The sequence below is a fragment of the Phascolarctos cinereus genome, unplaced genomic scaffold (assembly GCF_003287225.1).
Source record: "Phascolarctos cinereus isolate Bilbo 61053 unplaced genomic scaffold, phaCin_HiC Scaffold_5;HRSCAF=322, whole genome shotgun sequence".
Classification (NCBI taxonomy): Eukaryota; Metazoa; Chordata; class Mammalia; order Diprotodontia; family Phascolarctidae; genus Phascolarctos; species Phascolarctos cinereus.
In genome coordinates this window covers 344,384,482-344,411,281 of record NW_027555958.1, presented here as the reverse complement: position 1 = coordinate 344,411,281, position 26,800 = coordinate 344,384,482, and the positions used below count along the sequence as shown (strand labels likewise).

General features: G+C 37.4%; 1 protein-coding gene across 6 annotated transcripts in view; it reads left to right on the top strand.

Annotated features, from left to right (window-relative positions):
- The window catches only part of RGS7 (regulator of G protein signaling 7), a 668,840-nt gene that overhangs the window by 591,687 nt on the left and 50,353 nt on the right, over nt 1–26,800 (top strand). For 5 of the 6 annotated variants that reach the window (XM_020982050.2, XM_020982049.2, XM_020982047.2 and 2 more), the window contains 5 exons: nt 2,937–3,011; nt 11,254–11,352; nt 15,001–15,062; nt 17,078–17,188; nt 18,765–18,890. In XM_020982050.2, coding sequence (XP_020837709.1) covers nt 2,937–3,011; nt 11,254–11,352; nt 15,001–15,062; nt 17,078–17,188; nt 18,765–18,890 — 473 coding nt within the window. The remainder of the gene's footprint in view (nt 1–2,936; nt 3,012–11,253; nt 11,353–15,000; nt 15,063–17,077; nt 17,189–18,764; nt 18,891–26,800) is intronic. The other variant, XM_078156253.1, reaches the window with a different exon arrangement.

The following is a 26,800-nucleotide window of genomic DNA, read 5'->3' as shown; positions in this document are numbered from 1 at the left end:
TCTCTTAAAAAAGGGAAGAATGATATTTCTTCCTTTTAAAATAATATTTTATTTTCCCCCAATTACATGTAAAGACAATTTTTAACATTCAATTTTTTTTTTAATTTTGAGTTCCAAATTTTCCCCTTCCCTAAGGTGGTAAGCAATTTGATATTGATTATACATGTACTATCATGTAAAATATATTTCCATATTAGTCATGTTGTGAAAGGAAAAAAACCAGACCAAAAGAAAAACAAACCATGAAAAAATAAAGTGAAAAATAATATAATTTGATCTACATTCAGCCTCCATCAATTCTTTCTCTGAATGTGAACAGAAGTTTTCATCATGAGACTTTTAGAATTGTCTTGGATCATTGTATTGCTGAGAATAGCTAAGTCATTCACAGTTAATCATCATATAATATTGCTGTTACTGTGTACACTATTCTCCTGGTTCTGCTCACTTCATTTTGCATCAGTTTGTGTAAGTTTTTCCAGGTTTTTTCTGAAGACATCCTGCTTGTCATTTTCTTGCACAAAAGTATACCATCAGAATCATATATCACAACTTGTTCAGCCATTCCCCAGTTGGTAGGCATTCCCTTAATTTGCAGTTTTTTGCCACCACATTTTTAACAAATAGGTGCTTTTCCCTTTTTTTTTTTTATCTCTTTGGGGTATAGACTTAGTAGTAGTATTGCTGGGTCAAAACGAATACAGTTTTGCCCTTTGGGCATAGTTCCAAATTGTTCTTCAGAATTGTTGGATCAGTTCACAATTCCACCAACAGTGCATGAGGGTCCCAGTTTTCCTACATCTCTTCCAACATTTATCATTTTCTTTTTATGTCATAGTGGCCAACCTGATAGATGTGAGGTGGTACCTCAGCTGTTTTAATTTGCATCTCTCTAATTAATAGTGATTCAGAACATTTTATATGACTATAGATAGCTTTAATTTCTTCATCTGAAAACTGCTTATAGTATTTCTTCTTGATGAAAGCATTCATGATATTTTAGGTATGAGACTTTTGTGTATTTTAAAAGCCTATTTTCTCACATTTTTATTTGTCACTAAGTACTTAATTAATAATAATATTAACAACTAACATTTATGTAAAAATCTAAGATTTACAAAGCACTTTACATATTGTATTTTCTTGGAGGGGCTATTATTACCCCCATTTTACAATTGAGCAAACTGAAGCTAAAAGAAGTTAAGTGACTTGCCCAGGGTCACACAGCTAATAAGTTTTATTAATTTTACTTAACTATTTTAATATAAATTTAGAAATGTCTCACAAATTGGCAACAATCTGTAAGTGATTTGTAAAAATAAAACATATCAATAAAAGTTTTGAGAAAAATAAACTTGTATCCTTAATTGATTCTCTCCCTCTCTCTCTCTCTCTCTCTCTCTCTCTCTCTCTCTCTCTCTCTCTCTCTCTCTCTCTCTGGGAGAGGAATCCTCTTTAACTGGTCTAAATGCTTCTCACCATTCCCACTCCTTTCCTGAGTCTATCTTTCCTCACCTTCTCTGTGATGGGATCCAGTGTTAAAAATGCATCTTCAAGCTTTTGGGGAGACATAAGAAGACTTGAGTTTTCTGGGCCTGCTTGACCTGTTTTCTCTGCTATTCCTGTTTGATATACTTAAACAGCAATGCAAAAATTGAAAAGGAAAGGAAAACCAGTGTCAGTGATCATTTCCATTGCTTTTAAATCATGAATGATTCAGAAGGCCCCTTGTGACTATGAGATCTGATGAACCTATAAATATTCCTTTCCCTGTTCCTCTTTTCTCTTTTAAATTAAAAAAGAAAGAAAGAAAGAAAGAAAGAAAGAAAGAAAGAAAGAAAGAAAGAAAGAAAGAAAGAAAGAAAGAAAGAAAGAAAGAAAGAAAGAAAGAAAGAAAGAAAGAAAGGAAGAAAGAAAGAAGGAAAGAAAGAAGGAAAGAAAGAAGGAAAGAAAAGAAAAACTTAATAGTTTTACCTAAAGTACTCTTTATCTCTCAGCAACACTTTTCACAAACTGGGAACATTGCCAAAAGGGGAAAATCCTCATTAGTCATGAATCTGATTAATTTTGCCACTACTTGCCATGCCACTCTAGTGGTATCATTGTCACTGATTAAAATAAGAGTAAGAATCTTAAAGATTGAAGGATTACAAAGGGTGGCTACTGACCACTCCCGTCCTCCTCTTTCCCACTTTTGCCTGCATTAGGACGACATATCAGGGGAAAATAAGGGCCGGGTGAGATTTTTGAACTTCTATGTGTATAGAATATTGTATGCCAGTTCCTGTTTCTATCGTCCTCACTGTGGCCACAGACTCCAGTGGCCACACACATACTGTCTCTTAGGAACCAAATGTTTCCATCATGGACTCCCCAATTCCTGGAATTTGTAACCACTGTAAAAATTCATTCTGGAGTTGGAGTGTTGGAGTTGGCCAGACTGAATGTCACTTTATTTTTTCATCATGGGTAAACCAAGTAACCATATAATAATAAGAATAAGAATAAGAATAAGAATACCATGACTAAGTAAACATTCTATACTCCAGGGAGAATAGTGCCAGGAGATCAGCCAGAAAGACATCATTCCTTTAGAGGACTGTGTAGACTGTAGCTCTGAGCTTGGTGAGTGAGAAATTATCAGTATAACTCCTTACACTCACATCCCAAACCTGAGTCTGTGTTTTTCTGAGCATTATATTTTGCATGGTAATTGGAGGTTTTAAAATGTAGAAAGGAAAATGGAGTAACCTCTTCGTTTCAATAATAACTTTGGCTGATAAAGGCTGCTAAGGCAATTTGGGGAGAACTACCAGTGTTTTTCTTTGTCACTGTGTATGCACAATGTTTCCAACTCCTGTCATTAATATGCAAAGAAATGCACTGATGAACAACTCTTTTCTCAAGGAGCTATTTTCTCTATTTTCCATTTCTAGCCTGGTTGTGTAAACACAACCGAAGTGGATATTAAAAAATCATCCAGAATGAGGAACCCTCACAAAACTCGAAAGGTAAAGTAGGAAGTGTTCTGATTGCCTCAGTGAGGGTGATGGGGTCTCTTATCCACAGGAAGACCCTGGGGCTACAGCCACATCAAAGTTATTTTTTTTCCCATGTTTCACCAGAGCCATAACTAGGCCAAGATAAATGAGGCTTTGTCCCAGGGTGCCAAAGGCTTGGGGTGGGGGGAGGATGTAGACATGCTTCCTTTGTAGTCCTACCGTCCACAGTCTCTGCAATGTTTGATGCCACTCTCCAACAGTAATGTCCTTCTTCCAAGACCTGCCTCAACACCACCTCCAAGCCTTATATCTACTTCCTCTTTTGGATTCTTTGGGGAATGGGGCACCCTTCTTCTTTGTATGCCTGCCCTAAAACAAGCAGATTGTACTCTGTACCATACAACTACCACCACTACCAATGCCCCTCCCAAAGCAATGGAATTTATGCCAGGAACCAGAATTCTCCATTACATTTTTTGCTTTACTGAACACTTACTTGTCTGGTCCTACCCACCGTCCCTCATTGCCTTGGATAAACAAGAAATCTGGGATCGATCCGAAGTACTGTCCTCGGAAGCCTCAAAAAATATCTCACTCCCCACTCCCCTGAGTAAAACTGCTTGGGGATTAGGCTTGGGAGTTAGGGAGTGATGCTCATTCACATATAGCCTCAGCTCTAAGAAGGCTTGGCAAGGAATGAGTACCAAAAGGCAGGAGATGGGGCTAAAGTCCTCAGTCACTAGGGAGACAGAATCAGCAATGGAGAGACCTTTTATAGTTGTAAGCACAGGCAAGTCAGAAGAAGAAAAGTAGACACAGAATGAGGGAAGAAAATGATGGGGAAAGGGCCACTTTCAGAAAACCAAAGGAGAAAAAAAGTTCTCAACAGTGAATAAGAAGTGAAAACTATAGACTTTTCTGTTAATGGCATTTAATTAGGCTCAGGGCACTACCTTTTGTGGATTCTTCCTTAAGTCTTCATATTTCCTTTAAAGTCAAAAGCTGTTATCACTTTTTGTGTTTGTTTAGCCTGTATTTAGCCCAGTGTCTGGCATGTAGTAGTTGCTTAATTAATGCTGACTGGTTGAGTTATTGACTGAACCAGAAAGTGCCCACCAGATAGAATCACTAAGCATTTTTGAGGGTGTTATTCATATAGTAGTATAGCTAAAGGATGGGGCAGCTAAATGACTCAGTGGATAGTGCTGGACCTGGAATCAGGCAGACCTGAGTTCAAATATGACCTCAAACACTTACTAGTTGCGTGACCTTGGGCAATTCATTTAAACTCTGTTTGCCTAGGAGGAGCTTCTCTGCTGGAGAAGGAAATGGCAAACCACTCCAGTATCTTTGCCAAGAAAACCCCATGGACAATATGATCCATGGGGTCACTAAGAGTTGGACACAACTGAACAATAACAATGGCTAAAGGCTCTATTGAATGGAGGCCAAAGTCCTTGACATAATAAGATACTTTTAATTCAAGGCAGTTCTCCTCAGTACCTGGGTTTAAAAAACAACAACCTTCAGCAAGTGTCATAAAACCAATTCAAATACAGCAGTCAGAAAGGGTTTTTATTTTGCCTCTAGGAGAGAAGGCAAAGCAAGACAAAAAGAACTACTGCTCTGTTTCTTGCCAGTCACTCCACCCATCAGCCTTTTGAAACTCTCTTCAAAGGCATAGCATGAGTGCACTCATAGCCATGATGAAGGGCAAGATTAAAACAAAACAAAACAAAACAAAAAGCTCACCAAAAATATTGAGGGAAATAACTCCTGTTCTCTCCTGAGGAACTGGGAAGAGATCCTGTTCACAGTTTTCTCTTATATGGTAATTTTCCTCAACTGAAACCTAGGGAAGATAGGCTCTGATTTGGAAAAACAAAAACAAAAACAAAAAAACCTAGCAGCTTCTGTCCCACTGCTAGAATTGAGTACAACTTGAACATACATGTACAGATACATGTTCTCTTTTTGTAAAACTAGACTTCACAATGATATTTTGTTAATATAGCATATATCTTTCTCTGTTGGACTGAAAAGTACTGGCTAGAAATGCTGCTATCCAAATTTTAACTCCTTGAAATATGGAAAAATAAATAAGCCATACAAAAGGGACCTGACCTCCAGTTCTATGTGTCAGTTTCAAAATTATTTCCAGGGTGAGTCAGCACCAAGATTCTGGCCATTGATCATAATGGCTTAAAGAGTGACATCATGATATTATAACCTATCTCCATTTTAGACTATTCAAAAATTACCATCTCTTCTCTTCATAAATCTAGTTCCATGATTTCTATCACATTGAATTTATTAGAATTAGTCCCAACCAAAAAAAGCATCATTTAAAAACAACAATAATGTTTAGGGCACTGAAATAATTTAAATGGTCCATTTGTCTTTTTTTATGACAATGACAGAATGACTTTGAACTCAGACACAAACTCTTCCAACCTCCTCCTGATGCTTTCATGGTCTCTCTTCCCTTACCCCTTCTCTCTCCCTTTTCCCTCTCCCTTTCTTGCTCTCCCCATTCCCTTCCCTCTACCCCTCCTTCTCTCTCTTTATCTCTTGCTCTCCTGATCTGATATTTAGAATTAGTTAATTCCCACACACCTGGTATTTTTGCCAGGTATATAAAGATTACATTAATAACAATTTACCTGAAGTGTCTCTATATAGGTAAATACAATTTTTAAATATGATTCATGAATAAAAAAGGAAATTGGAGATCAAAATATGTACTTCAGAAATGAGTAGGTCTCAAATTCTTTAGAAATTTCTTAGCTACAAGTGAATGCTTCTCTGGTATGCATAGTTAGATATTCTAATCATATGGAAATTTCAACAACCTTCTCTAGTTTCTTTATCTCCCCCAAAAATAATATTCTGTGAACTTCCACAACCCTCTCTATTTTTCTCTGTTGTTTTTCCTCATTCAAAAGTATATTACTATAGTGTTACTGACCTAGAAGAAACATTAACTAATATACATAGTAGTGAAAAACAATGAACAAATTTGCAAAGTCCAGTTTATTCTTTTGAGGAAGACCAATCATCAATTAGTTCAAATAATGAGTAAAGATCATAAGCTCATTGACTTAGAAATACAAGGGACCATGTAAACAATGTAGTCCAATACCCCCGCATTATAAATAAAAAGTCGAACGGTGTGGTTCCCTAGGGTCAAAGAGCTAATAAGTAGCAGGGATGGAATTTGCATGCTGCTCTTTTATATTAATCCACTTGAACTCTAAAACATGTTTATGCTCTTATATGTTTGTAATAATTGCTAACTTTGATATAGGATTCAATGTTTGTAATGTCGGATGCTGCAATAAATAGAGAGAGCACTGGGCTTGAAGTCAGAGAGACCTAACTTCAAATCTAGCCTCAGACACTTTCTAACTCTGTGACTCTGTGCAAGTCACTTAGCCTCTGTTTGCCTCAGTTTCCTCCTCTATAAAATAGGGATAATAATAGCACCTCTCTCTTAAGGCTGTTGTAGGGATCAAATGAGATAATATTTGTAAAGTACTTAACACAATGCCTAGCACATAGTAAGTGATATATAAATGTTAGTTATCATTATCATCATGACCATAATTATGATGATTATTATATCACTTATATGCTTTATCACATTTAATGCCCACAACAAACCTGTGAGATAAGTCTTAAAGGTATTATTCCCAGGATCAGAGGTGGGAGGCCCATGTTCAAATAGCTAGTTCAGGGGTGGTATGAGAGCCTGGCTCCCCCCTTTATTGCACACCTGGAGTTCTTGCTACTATGCTGTATTTTTGTATTTGCAGGAGGCTCAGCTGAGCATGGATCCTTACTTCAAAATGCAAATGTATGATATTCAAACATATTGTTTTAAATAATTTATTTGCAAAATGTAGTCCTGAGGCATAGAAAATTTTTGCTTTATTTTTAACTGAGGTTCTGGGTTGCATGTATGTTTTTATTAACTAAACATACATATGTATACACACAGAAATACATGATTTCAAGATTCAGTGATATATATATATATATATATATATATGAGCTCATACATATGTGTAAGATTACAAATTTCAAAATTAATAGAGACTCAAAAATACTTGGATTAATAGTTGAGTTTGATATTTGGAATTGGCCAACTTTAATATCTTATAGCCTCCACAACATAGCATGTCATTTCTTTTCCTGAGAATTTTAAAGCACTTGCAATGGAGATAAGCCTCAAAACACCCCTATGAGGAGGGGCATCAATTTCTGTGTCTTCATTGTCTATGAAACAAGCCATGCTGGATCAACCTCCAATTAATAAGACCATAAATTTGGAGTTGAGAGCTTACCTAGCCTCTCTCATTTTATAGATAAGTAAACAGAGATCCTGAATGGTAAAATGCCATGCCCGAAGTCACAAAAGCAGTAAGTGACAAAGCCTGGGTTAGAGTAGATTCTGTAAGTCCAAATACAATGGTCTTTCTCCTGCATCAAGTTGGTAATTACAAGTCAACTGTTCTCTTATACTAGCATAATACTATCGTCCCTAACACTCCCAAAAATGACATTTAAAACTGTGATTCTCTTGCACACTCTTCTCTGGCTTCTGAATCTCAACAGATCTGCTGTCTTATATTAGTTGTAAAATTAACTCCGAAGTGCTTACTTTGGAGCTCAGTCAAAAATAGAAACTCCTGAGTCACTTGATTGTCAATAGCCAGTCTCCCTGAGAAATGCCTTTGGTGTGGACTGTGTAGCACTTAAACTGATTTCATAAACTGAGACATTTTTTGCCTTTTTTGTGCCTAAGAAATATGGAGTCTTAGAACTGTAGTTTTTAACACGATTTGCTTTGGCCCCATTCTCTCAGGTCCATACTGGCTACATCTTCCCCTTAAGGGTTTCAGGGCACCCTGAGAGGTTGTAGGTAGAAGCCATGAACTACAGCCCTGTTACTAACACCCAAGTTCCATTTAACAATTAAGACTGATTAGCATTTTATACAGGAATATTTGCTTCAAAGATATAGTAAGAAGAAAGGTACAAACATTTACTTTAACACTCCTATACCACCATTAACTTTAACAATCCTATACTACCTTGACCTATTAGGTGTATAGGGGAAAAAGTATGATTAAGCTCACAATTTTGTTCAGTTCCTACATACTATTATTGGTCCCAGCAAGTTCATATCTAAAAACTACATCACTGCCAAATGAGTTATTCCTGGACTGGGGTCCTGAAAGCCACTCCCAAAAGTCACTCCTGACTCCTCAGGTCATCAGTGCTGTTCTGGTTATGAAACTTGGGCTCTGGAGGGATGGGATGCTGAAGAAGGCTCCTTTCTTTTCATACCTTAATATATCAGTATTGCATTGGCTGCAAACCTGAACTCAGGCATGATGGAATGCCAAGAAGCCTTCTGGACTTTTTGAATTCAGTCCTTAGGCTCCACTCCCTTCACAAGTCAATAAAAGCCCTGAGGCAAAGAGGAGACTGAGATTGATAGGATTCTTTGAATCACTCAGCAGACAAATAAAAAGCCTTTTCTTCATCACATCTTTAGCTGACTATAACCAGTTAGACAATGTCTACATATGTTCCAGTCTCTCTAAGGCCCTTTCTTTATACATCATCACAATTTTCTCAAAAGCAGCTCCTTAGAATTCTCTATATGGGCAGATACCATTTCCTTCCATAGCTGCTTCCACGGAGAGAAAAGCCATGTTCTCCTTAGAGATCTCTACATGGAGATGTCATTTGAACAAGCTGATGAGGCCTATACATTCATTGAACCTCCATTACAAAATTTTGAAGCTAGAAGGGACCTTTAAGATCATCTTATTTCTTCTTCATCTACAATAATGTAATTTTCCATATAATTTTGGTTTTCCTTACTTTAATCCAGTATCCTATTGAATCTGTCAACAAAAATTCGGGTATAAGCCTTTGGTTGGGTTCTTGTGTTTCTCATTTTTGTCCTTCATAAAGAGGCCTATTTTAAGGATCTTTGAAAAAAAGCCCAAATAAGGCTAAGAATCCCAAGTCAACTAGTATTTTTGTTTGTCATTCTGAAATAAAAACTCATCTTATAAAACATGACAGCCTGAAAGTCAGTATTTGATTTGAAAGGAAAATGGTGATGGAATCATAGATCTGATACATGGCTTAAATAATGTAGCAAAAAGAAAGTTTAAGCTTTTTATTTCATCAGCTATCCTTCCAGAGTTAAGAGTGTTTGTAAAATGATGGAAAAGTGACTCATAGTCAATTTAAACGACATGTACAGAGGTCCAGGGTAAGATTTAGGATTCAGTTCATCTATCTGAAGATCCCAGAAGGATTGATTTGTCTGGAATATGTCTGGAATAATGTATCAGGTTTACTAGTTCTATATGCTACACTTTTGTTCTTTTGTCAGTTTTGTAATTATTATATATTGATTCCTTTTAAGTTTTCTGGTTTTTCTTATGCTCTTAAACCTTAGTACTGACTCATGACAGCCAGTCATCATTACTTTTAATCCAAGAGACAAAGCAAATGTCTATGAATATAGAAAAATAGTATACTATAGACACTAGTTTAAAAAGTACTGAGGCATTACATCAGTCTAAATATCAACTCTGGCTTTTAAAATACAACAGTTCACCATCAAGCATTTGAAGCCAAGCAAAATGGTGTGTTAGGCCTACTGTCATGCTAATCACTCCAATTTTGTTGTCGTTATTCAGTCATTTCAGTTATGTCCAATTCTTCCTGACCCCATCTGGGGTTTTCTTGGCAAAGATACTGGAGTGGTTGGCCATTTCCTTCTCCAGCTCATTTTGCAGATAAGAAACTGAGGCAAACAGGGTGAAATGACTTACCCAGGATCACATAGCTAATATATATCTAAGGCTGGATTTGAACTCACGAAGATGAGTTTTTCTGATTCTAAGCCCAGTGCTCTTTCCACAGTGCCACCTAGCTGCCCACTCATTCCAACAGCATTCATTAACATTTTCTCTGGTAATTCCCAGACTGTGTGGACTTAAGGAGTAGGGAAGAGAATAAGCATTTACATAGGACCTACTATGCATTAGGCATTGTGCTCAGTGCTTTTTATAAATGTTATCCCACACAATCTTCGCAACAGCCGTGCAAGGTAAGAGCTGTTATTATCACCACTCTATTGTCAAGGAAATAGAGGCAAACAAAGACCAAGCAGAGCTAAAAAGCACCTGAGCTGTTTCTGACTCCAAAGCTTACTACCCACTACACTACCAAAGTACACACGAGAAAGCTGAAGCCAAGGGTGGTTTTGAAAAGGGCCACGTGAACACAGGCAGCTACATGGCACAGTGGAAAGACCACTGGGCTTGGAACCAGGAAGACTCGTCTTTGGGAGCTCCAATCCAGTCTCGGACATGTACTAGCTGTGTGACCTTGGGCAAGTGATCTAACCCTGTTTGCCTCAGTTTCTCATCTGGAGAAGAAAATGGCCAACCACTACAGTATCTTTGCCAAGAAAACTCCAAATGGAGTCACGAAGAATAGAACACAGTTGAAATGACTGAACAACAACATGTGAACATAACTAGAAACTGAATTCTGCCTTGGGTAGACTGATTCCAGAGGAACATGATAATGGTGATGGTTGGACCTGGGTTCCAAACATGCCTTTAACATTTACAACCAGTATGATCTTGGGCAATTGTTTAACTTCTCCCTGGACCTTAGCTTCCTTATGTGTGAACTGATGGTGTTGGACTAACTGACCTCTGAGATCCCACCATGTTTTAGTTCTTTTATCATAAAGTAATTCTAATAGCCAGGTCTCCTCCTTATCTAGTCTCTTTAACACTGGACTCTGTTCCCTTTCTCTTTACAGCTTAGATCATGTTTTGCCCTAGATGGGTTTACTGTGTTTTCTCTTCTATTTCCATCTCCACTCCCTGAAGTTTATACTTAGAAAACTGTTACTGAGTTTCATCCTCAGTATTCTCTTCACCTCCTACATATTCCTACCTTCCCTAAATAATCTATTATTATGTTCTTCATGTTCACTATCTATAATCAGAACTTAATGATTCAGAAATGAAAGGTTCAATTTTTCAACACAAGATATTTGCCCTAGAAATTTCGATATGAAACATAATTTAAAGGACAGGAAACCTTCACTGAAGAAATGACATAAAGTTAGAGTTCAAAGGAAGATTAAATATATGAATGTTGTTTGAGGAGTAATGTATTTCTTGTTTTGGTTTAAATTTAGTCGGTCTATGGACTACAAAATGATATTCGAAGCCACAGCCCAACTCACACACCCATACCAGAAACTAAGCCTCCAACAGAAGATGAATTGCACCAACAGGTTTGTTAACTTTCTAAATTACTTGACAAAATATTATTGCAAAACTAAACTGAGAACTAGCTGGTATGTGTTGCTACCATGCACCTCTTCCTCATTATGTAGTAAAAATGTGTGTCCAAAAGTTATGTTCTCATTTGACAGAATAGTGATACTCAAACTTTTATTATTTTTCTTAATAATAACATGTAACACTTATATAGTGCTTTAAGCAAAATGCGTTATATACATTATACTATTTGATCCTTCCGTGAGCTATTCATTCCTCAAGTCACTTTTTCCTGTGTCTTCAGGTCTCTCTCTAATTGTTAAAAATAAAAATCATATATTTTTTCCTAGGCACTTTGACTGCCAGATACGTCTATTCTGGACTCCAGTGCTCCCTCTTAACATCCCCACATACCCCCAAGACTCCAAGGTTGAGGCCATGTAGAAGGCTCAGTCACAATTTCCATACAACCTTAAATTTGGCACCACCATCACCTATGATCTTTTTTAATTCTGTGATTCTGACTTCTATGACTCAGAGCTTGAGAAATCTTGAGATACCCATACATGTACACATGCCCATACACAGGTACGAGAACACAGAGATAATACTACTCAATACATGAGCAAACTATTATTGCATTATTGCTGGTGTTCCATACTTTTAGTTCTTGGTGTAGATGTAGTGCTTTATACACATGCCACCACCTACTTGCTAGGTAGGCCAACAGAAATTGTTGTCCTGGGTTCAAAGTATTCTGTGGGCCCAAATACCCTAAAACCATAGTTCACAAGCCCCAACCAATGTGTTTACCTTTAATAGTTAGCCAGAAGACTCAGTTCCTTCTGAAAAAGAAAAAGGCATTTAATGAAATGACATATTAAGAAAAGTAGCAACAAAACCTGTTCCCCATGAACCTGGGATATATTATCTCACAAATGCATACATCAGTGGAAAAAGTGGCTATAGACAAGGAATATATGTGGCCAAGGCTCACACATGAAGAGGAACATATAGCAAGAACACATATAGCCAAGGCATATTCATGGAAGGACAACTCACAACTCCACAGTTATAGGGCCACTGATATGTGATATCACTAATCTTCTTCTGTCAGTCTTGCTCCTAAGTGGCCTTGTAGTCTTTGTCTGATGCCACTTTTTGGTAGTATCCCCTAGATGTTATTCTACCAAATACTGCTCAGCTGGACTTACAATCTCAGCTATTGCTCTATAACTACTGTCTCATCTAAACTCTTTAGCTTTCATTTCCTCAAGGGAAGAATTGGTATCACTGTATTAGCTTAAAGCCTTTCAAGTTCTGCTAGAAAAGTCAGAAGTCATTGGCTAGTACCAGCAAAAAGCCCCTCATCAGGTTTCTCAAAGTCTTGGCTATGAAGCTTTTCATCTCTATATCATGACATCCCCAGACCTGGAACCACTCTGCTTAGAATAAACAGCAAGGTCTCTGCCTCCTAAGGGAACCACACTCCATCTTTTCTTTAGATTTGTCTTCCTGATTCAAGGGTTTAGGTTCCTTTCTCAGAGTTCTAGTTTAAAAGAACTTAACCTGTGGTCCTTAGATCATAAATAACTTTCAAGATTTCTGGACAGGAAAAATATAGATAGATAGATAGATAGATAGATAGATAGATAGATAGATAGATAGATAGATAGATACAGATCTTTATGTTCACTAACCTAATGTCTAACCAAAATTTAGCACTTCCAACAATTATTTTAAAAGATTAGTCTGAGAAAAATGTTCATAGGTGTCACTGAATTACTAAAAGGGTTCAGAACTCAGAGATGTTTAGAACTCCTTGCCTGGCTTATGGTGAATACTTCACATACTGTAATCTCTGAAGACTAGGTTCTAAACAAGGTAATTTTGTTTTGTTTTGTTTTGTTTTGTTTTGTTTTTTTGCCTAACAACTACCAAACCTTCTTAGAGTGGTAGGTTCCCCATTTACCAAATTCAATGTCTTAGATTCTCAGTTTTGGTGACTGGGTAGAGAAACGGCGTGGAGAGAACAGCATGTCCCAGGGACAAGGTCGTTGTTTGTTCACTCAGTCACATTCCTGGGCTTTCCATATACAGACATAGTCAGCACAAAAGCTTCTGAATTTTGAGGCATACCCTAACAGTTAAGAAGTTTATAAAGACAGAAAAAAAGGCCAATGAACTGGCTGAGTCTCATGAAATTAGTTGCCTTGGTAGGTAGCCTATTCACCACTTGTCCACAAATCTGGTTGACAATTTCAGGAATACAATTTTAGCAGGTCACTCAGGGGTGGGATTCAGGGAGGGAAGCTGATTCTTGTTAAACACACATATAAGAAACTGACAAAACAGAAAAAGAAGGAAAGAAGAAAGGAAGGAAGGAAGGAAGGAAGGAAGGAAGGAAGGAAGGAAGGAAGGAAGGAAGGAAGGAAGGAAGGAAGGAAGGAAGGAAGGAAGGGGTTTTACAAGTTTTATTAAATTTAATGGGGAGGATATTTTCCCAGAACACCCATTTCTGGTATCAAAATACTTGGGAACCAAATTAATTATCAGGAGGCTACTTGAAAAATCACTTATCCAGAGACCAGGGAGCTAGACAGTTATGAAAGATAAATTAAACTAGGGCAGTGGTAAAGTCTTATAAACCACATACGCTTTACTCTAGGGGATAACTCTCTATTGACTGACATACTCTTGTGGCTAAGATACCTCCCTTTAGGTGATATTAATAAAAACTGATAATAAGATCTGAGATCTGATAATAAGAATTGAGAAATTTGAAGGTTTTGGCAACCTTTTTTCTTGACATATTAGCATTCCAGTTCTGTGGTTCATTGATAATGGAATCCATTAGATTGTTTCAGTCACTGATTTCATTTTGTGTTTTTTCTTTCTATTTGGCTTTCTTCCTCCTAATACTCTCCTGTGCATTAGCTTATAGAGGAATTATTAACAGTCAACTTAGTATTGTACTAAACAATAAAGTAAGCATTATAAAACCTTTCCTAATGGATTTTTAATCTATGTGAGGTAATGCATTATTAGAAATTGTTTCCCTGGAAGCCTTTTAATCAAAAGTTTTATTCATGCAATTTTTTGTATAAGGCGGGGCAATCAAGGCAGATGGAGGGATCTGGAGAGCAGAAACTTTTCTAAGCGTGTGCCTCTGATATTTCATTCGTCTGGCATTCAGAGGCAGCAAGTCAGAATTGGACAAAAGGCTGAAAACTACAAATGATGAACGAATTTCATTTTTGAATGAAATATTGATTAAAATATGATTGTTCTTCGCTTTTTTTTTTTTTACTCAGTGGGATGTTGAAGAAATGGTTTGCTCTTCAAGAAAAAAAAGACATTTGCTTTCTTTTATTAAATTAGGCAGAATGCTTAACAATTTTTTTTTGTCTGCAGGTAGTGTATTCAACTATCATCCTACTGGTTTCAGTTCTCATAACTGGATTGTACTAGAGAGTAAATTAATTACTTGAAGAAGAGTGTTACCTCCATTAGATACTATTTATTTTATTTATTTTTTTAACTAAATGCATCAAACGTCAGTTCAGCATTGCTCAGATTCAGAATTTGGAAATGGAAGTTGTGTGAGTGGAGGAAAATATCTATCACCCCTGTAACTGTTTCTCCTCCTTTTCTTTTTCCAGATAAAATACTGGCAAATACAGTTAGACAGACATCGGTTAAAAATGTCTAAAGTCGCTGATAGGTAAGGATTTTGAGATGTTGCCTTTTTAAAGTCTCAAATTAAAGATAAAAAGGAAATAAATCACAGGTAGCAGGGAAATATGGAATTACAGGATAAAACTGAGGTGAATAATTCAAGACTTCTCAGAAAGAGCAGAAAAAGGAATTGAGTTGCCTCAATGGAATGATAATTCCTTGCTTAGATCCCCACATTTATGGGAAGCATCTCAATTTAGCTCCAGCTATGAAACAGGCTGAGATCTGAACCCCTTTATTCCAGATAGGAGTGAAGCTTCTAGTTTTCTGGTTCAATATAATACAGTAACAACAATACTGTTTTAAGAATGACTTTGAATGGGGGCAACTAGGTGGCGCAGTGGATACAACCCTGGCCCTAAAATCAGGAGGACCTGAGTTCAAATCTAACCTCAGACCAAACACTTGACACTTACTAGCTGTGTGACCCTGGGCAAGTCACTTAACCCCAGTTGCCTTTAAAAAAAATGACTTTGAATGACTAAGTCATTTTGACTGTTATAAATACCCAAATTAACTACAAAGGACATACGAAAGAAGACACTATCTACATCCAGAGAAAGAAGTGTTAAATAGAAGTATGTATAGAATGTAGTTTCATGTACAATCATCTTTCTTTTTCCTATTCTACTATGTTATAGAAATGCTTGTCTTATTTCTTAAGTTCAAAATAAAGTAAATAAAATTTAAAAACAAAAAAGATAAGTTTTTTGTAAATAACGTGTAGCTTCCATGTCACTCCTGCACCAAATGGCGTTCTTCGTTTGAGCCAGAGGACTACATTTTAGCTATTTCCCCTACCCACATTTAGATCCATTCTTCATAATTCATATGTTGTACTGTATTTTTCCACCACAGTAGGAGGGGAAGGAACAATCATTTTTAAGCACCTACTATGTGCCAGACATTGTGTTAAATTCTTTACAAGTATTATTTCATTTGGTTCTCACAACAACCAACCAGAGATTAAGTGACTCGCCCAGAGTCATGCAGCTAATGTGATGCCTCATTTATTTGATCAAAGCATATTAAATCTGAGACCAGAGTGGAACTCAGGTATCGCTGACTTCACACCCAGCACTCTATCCACTACTTCACCTAGCTGCCTCTGGTGGAAAGAATGGTGGCCATGGAGTGAGAAGACCTGGGTTCTAATGCTACCTCTACTCCTTTATGTGGCCTTGGGCACATTATTTAATCTTCTTGAGCCAATTTCCTCACCTGTAACGTGAAGGAGTTAGAACAGATGACTTCTTAAGTCATTTCCAGCTCTGAAGCTTTGATCGTTTGATCAAACTTTAAAATCTTATTTTTAACCTTCATGGGTGGGAGATACTCAGTTCTCAGTCAATTGGCGAGTCAATCGCTCCGTCAGCAGGGAAAATGAGAGTGAACAGGGGATATGACTTCACGGGTGTGCTACAGCCAGCCCCTGCTGGCTCAGAAGGCTCAATTGTGAGATTTTCAACGTGGACATTATACCTCAGGAATTGGCAAACTACCCATCATACATGCGTGTGTATATACACAGACATAATACATACGTGTGTGTATGTATACACATGTGTATATATGTGTATTATATATAGTATCTATTATATATACACATATAAAATTTTGTTGATTGACTAGAAAAAAGATAGAGAAAATGTTAATAATGCATATTAAACTGAAAAATGTCATATATACTGACAACTGGAAGAACCAGTCGTTAGACGTTTGTCAGTATGTGCCTTGTTATGAGTCCTGTATTGGTAATCAGTATCTTTATTGCTATTATTTACCAGTTTTCTGAGTTCATTAATAAATATAATGAATCCATATATACAAGATAGAATTGTGGAAGTATTTAAAATGGCACGAAATTTGAATTTCCTGTTACAGTCCTGAATAAGTAGGATTTCCTTGGTTAAATATCTCTCAACCTATTTCATTTGCACTGTGGTGGATTATACCTAGAGAAACTAGAAGATCGTAAGTGCTTCTTTTGCTTGTTCCTAGTCTACTAAGCTACACAGAACAGTACGTTGAATATGACCCCTTTCTTGTGCCACCTGACCCTTCTAATCCATGGATGTCAGATGATACCACTTTCTGGGAACTTGAAGCAAGGTTGGTGACTTTTTAACTCTCCTTCCCACAAAAAAGCTATGCTTCATTTCAGGCTTTGCTTCCAAAGGAGAAGAATCCTAGAGTTTATAAATTCTAAGAACCATTAGTTTTCCTATTAGAATATGGTGGTCAAGGATGTATTGTTCCTTTGAACAGGAGGCATTGTTCTAGGTGCTGTGATGGGTGACACCTACTTCCATAGGCTGCCAAGGCATAAGACACAATGGTTTTAAAGACTTGCTCACAAAAGGGAGAGGGATTTCCATTTCTGAAATGGATCCAAGTTGATTAGCTCCTGAAGTACTCTCTGTCTCACCTCCTAGTAATCCCTAGTCTATAAACACTCATTTAGTACACGAACCAAAGCCATCCCTGGGCATAATCCAAATAATTTGAGTGACATTTCTGAAGGTGATGGGAATTTCTATCTGACCTAAACACATTTTGGGTTGTGGTTACCCTTAATAGAGGGAGAAGGGGAGGAAGAAAGGACTATGACGTAGTATATTATATACTATAATTATATACCATATATTATGTATGTATACTATATTGTATATGTGTGCATATAATGCTTATAGTATGTATAATATATATGGGAAAACTCCAAGATGCAATTATAAATTTCCTCTATAGACAAGCCTCTGAGAAAAGCTGAAAACCTATTTAGAATTTCTCCATTCTGCCCTTTGCATTATAGCTAAAGGAAGACTCATCTGAGAGTACATAGATGGAGAAGTCACCAAATAAAGCACCCCAGTGAGGATTCAGTGTTGTACAGATTCCCAAGTAGATTCCATGACCTTTCTTCTCTCCTAAATCCAGCCAGTGATCCATAACTGTTTTAGCAAGCCCAGTCTAAATTTAATCTGTTCTCTGTAGAATTTTCTAACTGGCAGGAATCTTAGGCATGAGTTGATCAACTCCATTGCAGATGAGGACTCTGAGGGAGAGGTTAAAGGGCAGCTAGTTAGGGTTAGAGCCCCTGAGACTAGAACTCATGTCTATTGATTCCCATTCCCATACTTTAAAAAAAACACATTGGTTCTCTCTCTATGTTGCCCAGGCTATAAGTACTTGGGAGACTCCTAGTCCCAGTGCATGTGATTGGCATGAGGGATTTGACCTAGTGCATTAGTTTCTGAACTGAGCCAGTTCATTCCTCCTTAGGCAATGCCGCAGCCACCCCCTCCCATTTCTGGAGGCTCACCATAACGAGGCTAAACTTAAGGCAGACACTTGATCTGCTTAGCACATTGCAGCTCTGAACACTCAAGCTCAAGAGATCTACCAGCCTCAGCCTCTCTGGTAGCAGGGACAACAGGCATACACTTCTCTCCCTTGCTTTACACACAACATTATACTGCTGTCTGATCCTTCATCTTTCACACTGTGACTATATGCATATAGCTTCATTTATCTTTAAATGTTCTTAACTAGATGAAAGATGAGGAGGATTTAAAGGCTAAAACTTCAACATTAATCTGACTTATTAGGATAAATGTGGTAGTATTAGAAAACTGGAAAAATGGATATGTGGTGGAATGATGTGTGTTGACCTGTTTTGTACTTACAGCAAAGAACCTGGCCAGCAGAGAGTTAAACGATGGGGTTTTGGCATGGATGAAGCATTGAAAGATCCAGTTGGGAGAGAACAGTTCCTCAAATTTCTAGAGTCAGAATTCAGTTCAGAAAATTTGAGGTAAAAGTCTAATTGCTTTGGTCTTATACCATAATTTAAAGAGAAATTATTTTCTTAAGTACCTGCAGTAAATATGTTTGTTTTTTCACAAGGAACAAAAACTTGCATTTTTTTTATATCAGTGATACTGCTCCATCACTAGACAGAGGGGGAAAAATGGATAACCCAATCAAATATTTGTTGTTGTTCAGTCATTTCAATTGTGTCCAACTCTTCATGACTCCACTGGGGTTTTCTTGGCAAAGATACTGGACTGGTTTACTATTTCCCTCTCCACTTCATTTTACAGATGAGAAAACTGAGGCAAATGAGGTTAAGGGACTTGCTCAGGGTCACACAGCTAGTAAGTGTCTGAGGCCATATTTGAATTCATGAAGGTGTCTTCCTGACTCCAGGCCCCACTCTATCCACTGTGCCACCTAGCTGCCCACAGTCAAATATCCAATTAATACTTCAGAAATTTCAGACATTTCTCAGAACATACAAACACTATGTCTCCTTCCACCCTGCTTTCAATTGGTGAACTTACTTTCATCAGAAGAATGGCACATACCACCTGCCTGCCCATCTCTAGCACCACTCATATATAACAACTGAATCTTGTGGTTCAGTCATCATTTTTGCTTTGCATTCTTCTGATTTTATTTTGAAATATTTTTTTCTAAACCTGGAACGGATGCAATAAGCAACTACAGTTGTTAGCCTGAATTCTATTGGAGATGAGGGTCTTCAACAAACCTACTTAGTCATACTTTACAATATTCATATAGTTAAAAATAATATCTGTGAAACTATTCATTCTCTTAGCACTTTTGAAGAAAAGGTGGGTATTTTGATATAGCAAGGGAAGGAGACCTGATGTTAAATGCATCTACCATATACTTGGGAAAAAATCTAAGAGGCAGAAGTTTTTTTATCTTGCAAATGCCAAAATAGCAAGCCGGCAGCTGGAAACAGATATTAGCTGAACTTAAGAGTGTGACAGGTGAACAACTGCATTCAAGCCGCACATCTGGTATAAATGTTATTTTCACATATTTTGCAAGTCTCATAACTTAAGTGACACCTGGAAATGAATTGTAGTTTTACTCTGAGTCACCACTATGTTCTTTGACAGTTTTAAGACCATTAACATGAGTCCTGACTTTCTAGCACGTTAAAATGCAATTTTTAAGTTTCTCCACTATTTTTCTCTGGAAACTTGATATGTCCTTTAACTTTTTACAGACTTAAGTATTCTTGTGAAATTGAAATTCCCTCTTTTAGAAGCTCTATGGATTTTTTCTTTTTTCAGTGGAATTAAGCAATCACTGGCATAGTCATAACTTCTGTAAGAAGATTTTACAGATCCTCATATGAAGAATATTCAAGTCATTCAGGAATAAAAATTCTGTTTCCTCATTTATACCATGGCCCAAAATCACCCTCTGTCTTTGAGTGGACATACCTAACATTCCACAGACTGTCCAGGGTAACCTCAAACACACCCTAAGAATGGTAATCAGAAATCTGTATCTGCCATGCAGTTTCACACTCTATATGAGCTTCATGGTAGATCAAAACGAAGGAATCTTCTGTTTGGGTCTTTCACAAAATAAGTGTTTGAGACTGTCAGGGAATGGTCTAAGATGACTTTTCTCTGTGAAGTAGAGACAGAAAACTAATTTGTAGCTTCCTAGATATGCAAATTAATTTCCCTTGATTGACCAGTCTTACCAGTATCTCTTAGGTCTACCTGCAAGAAGTATGTGTATGTGTGTTTGTGTCTCGAGGTGATTAAAGGTAAAGGAAACTCATGAGTACGTGGGAAATAGAGGTTTTGGGTGATGCTGCCTCCCAGTGCCTACTTTCCTTTTTGAAGAAACTTGGGCCAGGATCACCATTTCACAAGGAGCTCTAGCCATGTTCACTTCATCTCTCAGCTAAACTCATTCTCCTAACTTGTTCTGACTCCTCACCAGAAATTTTGCACTACATTCCCCTCCAGCTTTCCAGCTCTACTTTATCTTTTGTCTTCCTCTATTAGAATACAAGCTCTTGGAAAATATGAACTCACTTTTTTTCTTGTATTTGTGATGATTAAAAAATTCTGAGAGACATCGTTTCTGGGTAATTTGATTATTTTCTTAATAAGGCCAATACATTTATTAATAAAAGGATGATTATTTGGCCATCTCTCTTAGAACAAAGACCCCTCATGGCAGTGGGCTCACAGTTTATATACCCTTCAAAGAGGTGTTCTTGAGGAGTACCAATCAATTCTGATTGGTTAACATAATGGGAAGTAGGCTATATTAAAATGAGGGTCTTGGGGTACACAACTTGGGTCACCCAAATATTGGTCAAAGAGACATTAATTTCCATATCACTTGTCTTGACAAAAGGGAGAATCAATAATTCCCCAGACCTGTCTGAGCAAATATCATGAGCAGGAATATGCCCATTAGCCCAAACTTAGAATTTCTTTTATTATCTAATTAGAGCTTGGCCCTGGGAAATCTTTAAGAGAGATTTCTCACGCTGGTTGGTTTCTGCATGAGGAAGTAGAAAAGGGGAAAAACTTTGGTCCTGATTCAATTACTAGTTATTAAAAACAAGAGAGAAAATAATCATTTCTCACATATTTGTATCCCCAGAGCACAATTCCTGGCACATAGTAAATGCTTAGTAAATATTAGAGAGAGAGAGAGAGAGAGAGAGAAACAAAGAGACAGACAGAGGCAGAAAAAGAGAAAAGAGAGACACAGAGAGAAGAGAGAGACAAAGACAGAGACAGAGAGAGGAGAGAAAGAAGACAGAGGGAGTAGGAGAGAGAAAGGGGGAGGGAGAGATATTAAATGATGAAGGGTTCCAGATTTTAGGGAAGGAAGACTATGCTTATCTCCATTAAAATTTCAGTGAAGATCAGGAATAACTGTAACCATGAAGCAATGGTTTACAATTTTTTGTTTTGCAATAGCAGAACAATTCATTTTAATTAAAACTTAAACTAAGCCTTCACAGTAAATCATTTTAAATTATTTATGTGCTTACTACTAATAGTAACAAAATCACAGGCTAATTTTATATATATTTTTTCTGATTCTAAGAAACTTACAAACAACTTAGTGAAGTTTGTTACCAATATGTGCTTTTTAATTAATAACACAAAAATCTGAGCATTTCAAAGTTGGAAGTGAATTTAGTGGCCACTTATCCAACCAATACCTTAAAAGAATGACTACCATAATGTACCAGACACATAGTCAGTCATCCACCCTCTGTTTGAGGACTTCCAACATGAAGAACCCAATAAGATGAGGCAACCCCTTCTACTTTTGCACAGAAATGATTTTCAGTAAGTTTCTTCCTTACATCAAGCCTAAATTTACTAATTTACAACTTCCAGCCATTGATATTTGTTCTGCCAGGAGGGCCAAAAAGAATAAATCTAATCTCTATTCCACTTGAAAGCCATTCAAATACTTGAAGACAGCAATTATTTGTACCCTCCTTCTTATATCCAGGTTAAATATGTCAATTCCTTCAAAAGATCCTCACTGGAGATGAAATCAACATCCTTTGTCATTCTAATTGCATTCCTATGGAGATTTCCACTATACTAATGTTCCTTCTAAACTGGGGCACTCAGAAATGGATACAATGCCCTAGATATAGTCTGACCAAAGTCAAGTACAGAGGGACTATTACTTCCTTGTTCCTGGAAATAGCCCAAGATCTGATGAGCTTTGATGGCTGCCATATCACACTGCTGATTTATATTGAGCTTGTAGTCCATTCAGATAAAGAGAGACAGAGAGACAGGAAGAGACAGAGAGAGAGACAGAGAGACAGAGACTCAGAGAGAGACAGAGACAGAAAGACACACACACACACACACACACACACACACACACACAGAGGCAAAGATGGACAGAGACAGAGAGAGAACATTTTTAGCACGTACAGTGGGCCAGGCACTGTGCTAAGCACTGAGAATATAAATAAAAGCAAATAAAAATAAAATGAAAAAGCCATTGCCTGTCCACAAGAAGCTTACATTCTAATGGGGAAGACAACATATAAAGGCAGCATATCTGTGAGGGGCAAGGTAAAAATTCTGGAGAGTCAAGAATGGAGCTGAGCAAGAAGTAAGCATGGATAGCCCAGGTACTTCTTAATTGGTAGTCCTTGGCAAGAATTTGGCAATCAAAGAAAGGGGCTAGCAGGGCAGAGGCATCTCCGTACTGAAAAGACTATTGAAGAAGAGGTAAAAAAAACATATAGTCAGGAGCCAGGAAGAACGACCTTTATCTTTTCCAGATACTGTTGCCTCTCCATCTTCTACTTGTGAGGTTAATTTTTTTAACTCAATTATAAGATGTTATACAAATCTATTTTGAATTTCATCTTTTTTGGATTTAGCAAATTTGTCTAGTCTCTCACAATTTTTTTAGATTCTGACTGTTATTCTCTGTTAGCTATGTCTCTTAGTTTTGTGCCATTTACAAATTTGATGAAGATTCCATGTATATTTTTGTCATTTTGATACTGATAAAAAAGGTTAAATCAATCTAGCCAAACATAGATATCAATTTGACACTGAACACTACTAACTACTCTTTTAAGTCTGACCATTCTTCCATTCCTAAATCCTAATTGTTTTACCATGTAATCCATATCACTCCATCTTTTCCATGAGAATAGAAATACTTTATCCTATTATTTGCTAAAATTCAACTAAGCTAAACCTACATCATTTACCAAATTTATGAGTTTAGCAACACTGTCAAAAAAGGAATGTTTAGTTTTAGCATGCTCTATCCGTTCATGCTTCATATTGGCTTTTTGTAAACACTACTTCCTTTACTAGATGTTCACTAATCAACTTTCTAATGATCCATTCTAAATTTTTTCTTGAAATGAAAGTTAAGATCTATAAAGTTTATAGATTCTATTCTCTCCTCTTTTTTTTTTTGACAATTGGAACAATATTCACCCTGTTCCAATCCTCCAATTCTTTTCTGTTTTCCATGGTCTTTTAGGGACAGTGGCTTAGTCATATCTGTTGGTTTTTTCAATACCCAAGACTAATTAATCCTGGTCAGTTGACTTGAATTTTTCAAGGTAAACTAGGTACTCTCTTACTCTCTCCTTTCTTGTCCTAGGGATCAACTTCCTGTTACACAATAATGTTCTTTCATTTCTATTCCAAATGTCATTCTCCTTAGCAATGAATAATACATAAAATTGTGTGTACACACACACACACACACACACACACACATATACACACACACACATATATATACATATGATTAGTGATAAGGACATGATCCTAGAGAGATGAGCTTAACCCTTCCATAGCATTTTCAACAGACTGTCATCAATCAATGCTGAAGCCATTCAGCATATAGCACAGGTTGACGTCAATCCCTCTCCAGCTGAACTTCCAAATGAAGCAGAGGTTTTGAATGCTATTAGGCTCCTCTCATGTGGCAAAGCACCTGGTGCTGATTCTATTCTAGCTGAGATTTACAAGGCAGGGGGTCCACTGCTCATACAAAAGCTGACCAAAATCTTCTATGTTATATGGCAAGAGAAGGCTATCCCCATGAGTTCAAGGGTGCCTGGATTGTTCATCTCTATAAAAGAAAAGAAAACAGATTGTCCTGTGACAATCATGAAGGATCTCTCTCTTAGTCACTGTTGGCAAGATTCTTGCCAAAATCCTCCTTAATAGGCTAATCCTTTCCTTGGAAGAATGGCCATCTACCCAAGAGCCAGTGTTGCTTCAGAAAGGGCCAAGGAACAGTCAATATGGTGTTTGCTGCCTGACAACTCCAAGAGAAATGCCAGGAGCAGAACACAGATTTGTAGTTGGTGTGAGTCGATCTGACCAAGGGTTTTGTGGAGGACTTGTGGAAGATCATGGCAAAATCTGACAGTCTGCAGAAGTTTATCAGTATTGTACACCAGTTCCATGATGGCATGTTTACAAGGTTCTGAATAATGGATGACGCATGGAATGAAGCTGGGCTGTGTACTTGCTCCCATCCTTTTTAGCATGATGTTTTCAGTGGTACTGTCAGATGCCTTCAATGAGGATGAAAATGGCATCAAGGTCAGCTACTGCACTGATGGTAAATTATTTAACTTGAAAAGGCTACAAGCCAAGACAAAAGTGGAGGAAGAGTTGGTGGGCAACTTTCCGTTTGCAGATGACTATGTATTCAATGCAACCTCTGAGGCTGAGATCTAACAAAATATGAATTGATTCTCTGCTACCTGTGCTAATTTTGGCCTGAAAATTAAGGCCAAGAAAACAGAAGTTCATCACTAACCTGCACCATACCTTTCATATGTAAAATCATCGGTTATAGCAAATGGAAAAAGTTTGAATGCTGTGGATTACTTCACTTACCTTGGCAAGCACTCACACAGAGGTCAGGAAAAATGATACAAGGATACTCTTAAGGTCTCTCCAAAGAACTCTGGAATGGATTGTGAGATGTAGGATACACTGGCACAGGACTGGCCAGCATGACATGCCCATATCAAAGAAGGCAATGTGTTCTATGAGCAAAGCAGAATTTCAGTAGCTCAAAAGAAATGTGAGATGAGAGATGCACAAATTTAGAGACATGTCCTTTCCAAATGTTCATATGGACTATTTGTGCCCAACCTGTGGTAGAGCATTCTGAGCTCCTATTGGTCTGATTAGCCACAGTGGGACACACTGCGATGTCTTAGTGATATCATTTTGGTCTTCTTTGAGCATGAACGTCAACAAGTACACAACTCTGTGTGTACACACACACACACACACACACACACACACACACACAGAGTACCTATGCCTTCTCTCCATCATCAGCTATCATTGTTTCATTCACTCCTAGTCTTAACCCTCCTTTGATCCTTCTTTTTCCCCCAATAGAACAGACTCCTTTTGTTGGTCTTAGCTTTTCTCAACAACTTCAGCTCATTCTGAGATGACCTTCAGGATACCTGATACAATTTTATTTGATGTAATAGTTTACATTATTTTACTTTATAACAATGTATATATTACCCATTTTTCATATAAACCACTGTTTGGGGGATTGTCTCAGTTCATCACTTTTTCATTTAAACATTTTTGTTTTTAAATTTAAAGCATTTAATTTTTATGGGTTACCATAGAAAACTGTGATATGATTTGGATTAACAACCTTTAGAGGGCAATCACCAGTATAAATATATCTGGGACAGATGCTGCAGATGGACAATGACCTGGGCCCAGAATTAAACAGGAGGTGGAGAGAGAGCAGGGAAATTGCACAATTCTTTTAACCAAGCTTATTGAGACAGAATTGCATTTTTAAAAACATCAATATTCTTTATTGCTACCAGTCATATGAGACATTACAATCACTGAAGTAGACTTACTTTGTGGTTTATACCACCTTCCCCAAAGGTAAACTTTAAGAGCTGCTGAATAAGCAATCCCTTTCCCATCAGATTTGCATTGCTCAAGTAACTCAACACCTGCTCTTTCCAAATAGGAAACGACAGAAATTGTACGGACTATCTTCTGTCACCAAAGCACACACTACAACAGAAAACTTCCTCCTCTGGAAAAGAAGCTAGAAATTCTCAGACTTGGAGTTCCCCTGAATCAACTTCCAATACTGATGCTCCCCAAGAATTTCCCTTTTCTGACTAAATGCGTAGATTTCTGGATCATACTGCACAGGGAACTCTAAATCCCTCTTCCTCCACATAAATGTTGCTATTCATGAACACTGTCAATAAACTAACTTCCTGGGCCACAACTGAACACATTTCTACTTCCACCATGTGCTTCTACTACAAGTCACCATCAACTGCTCCTGGAGAGAAGAAACTGTGCAGAACCACAGTTTTCTCTGCCCTCTCTCCCCCACTCC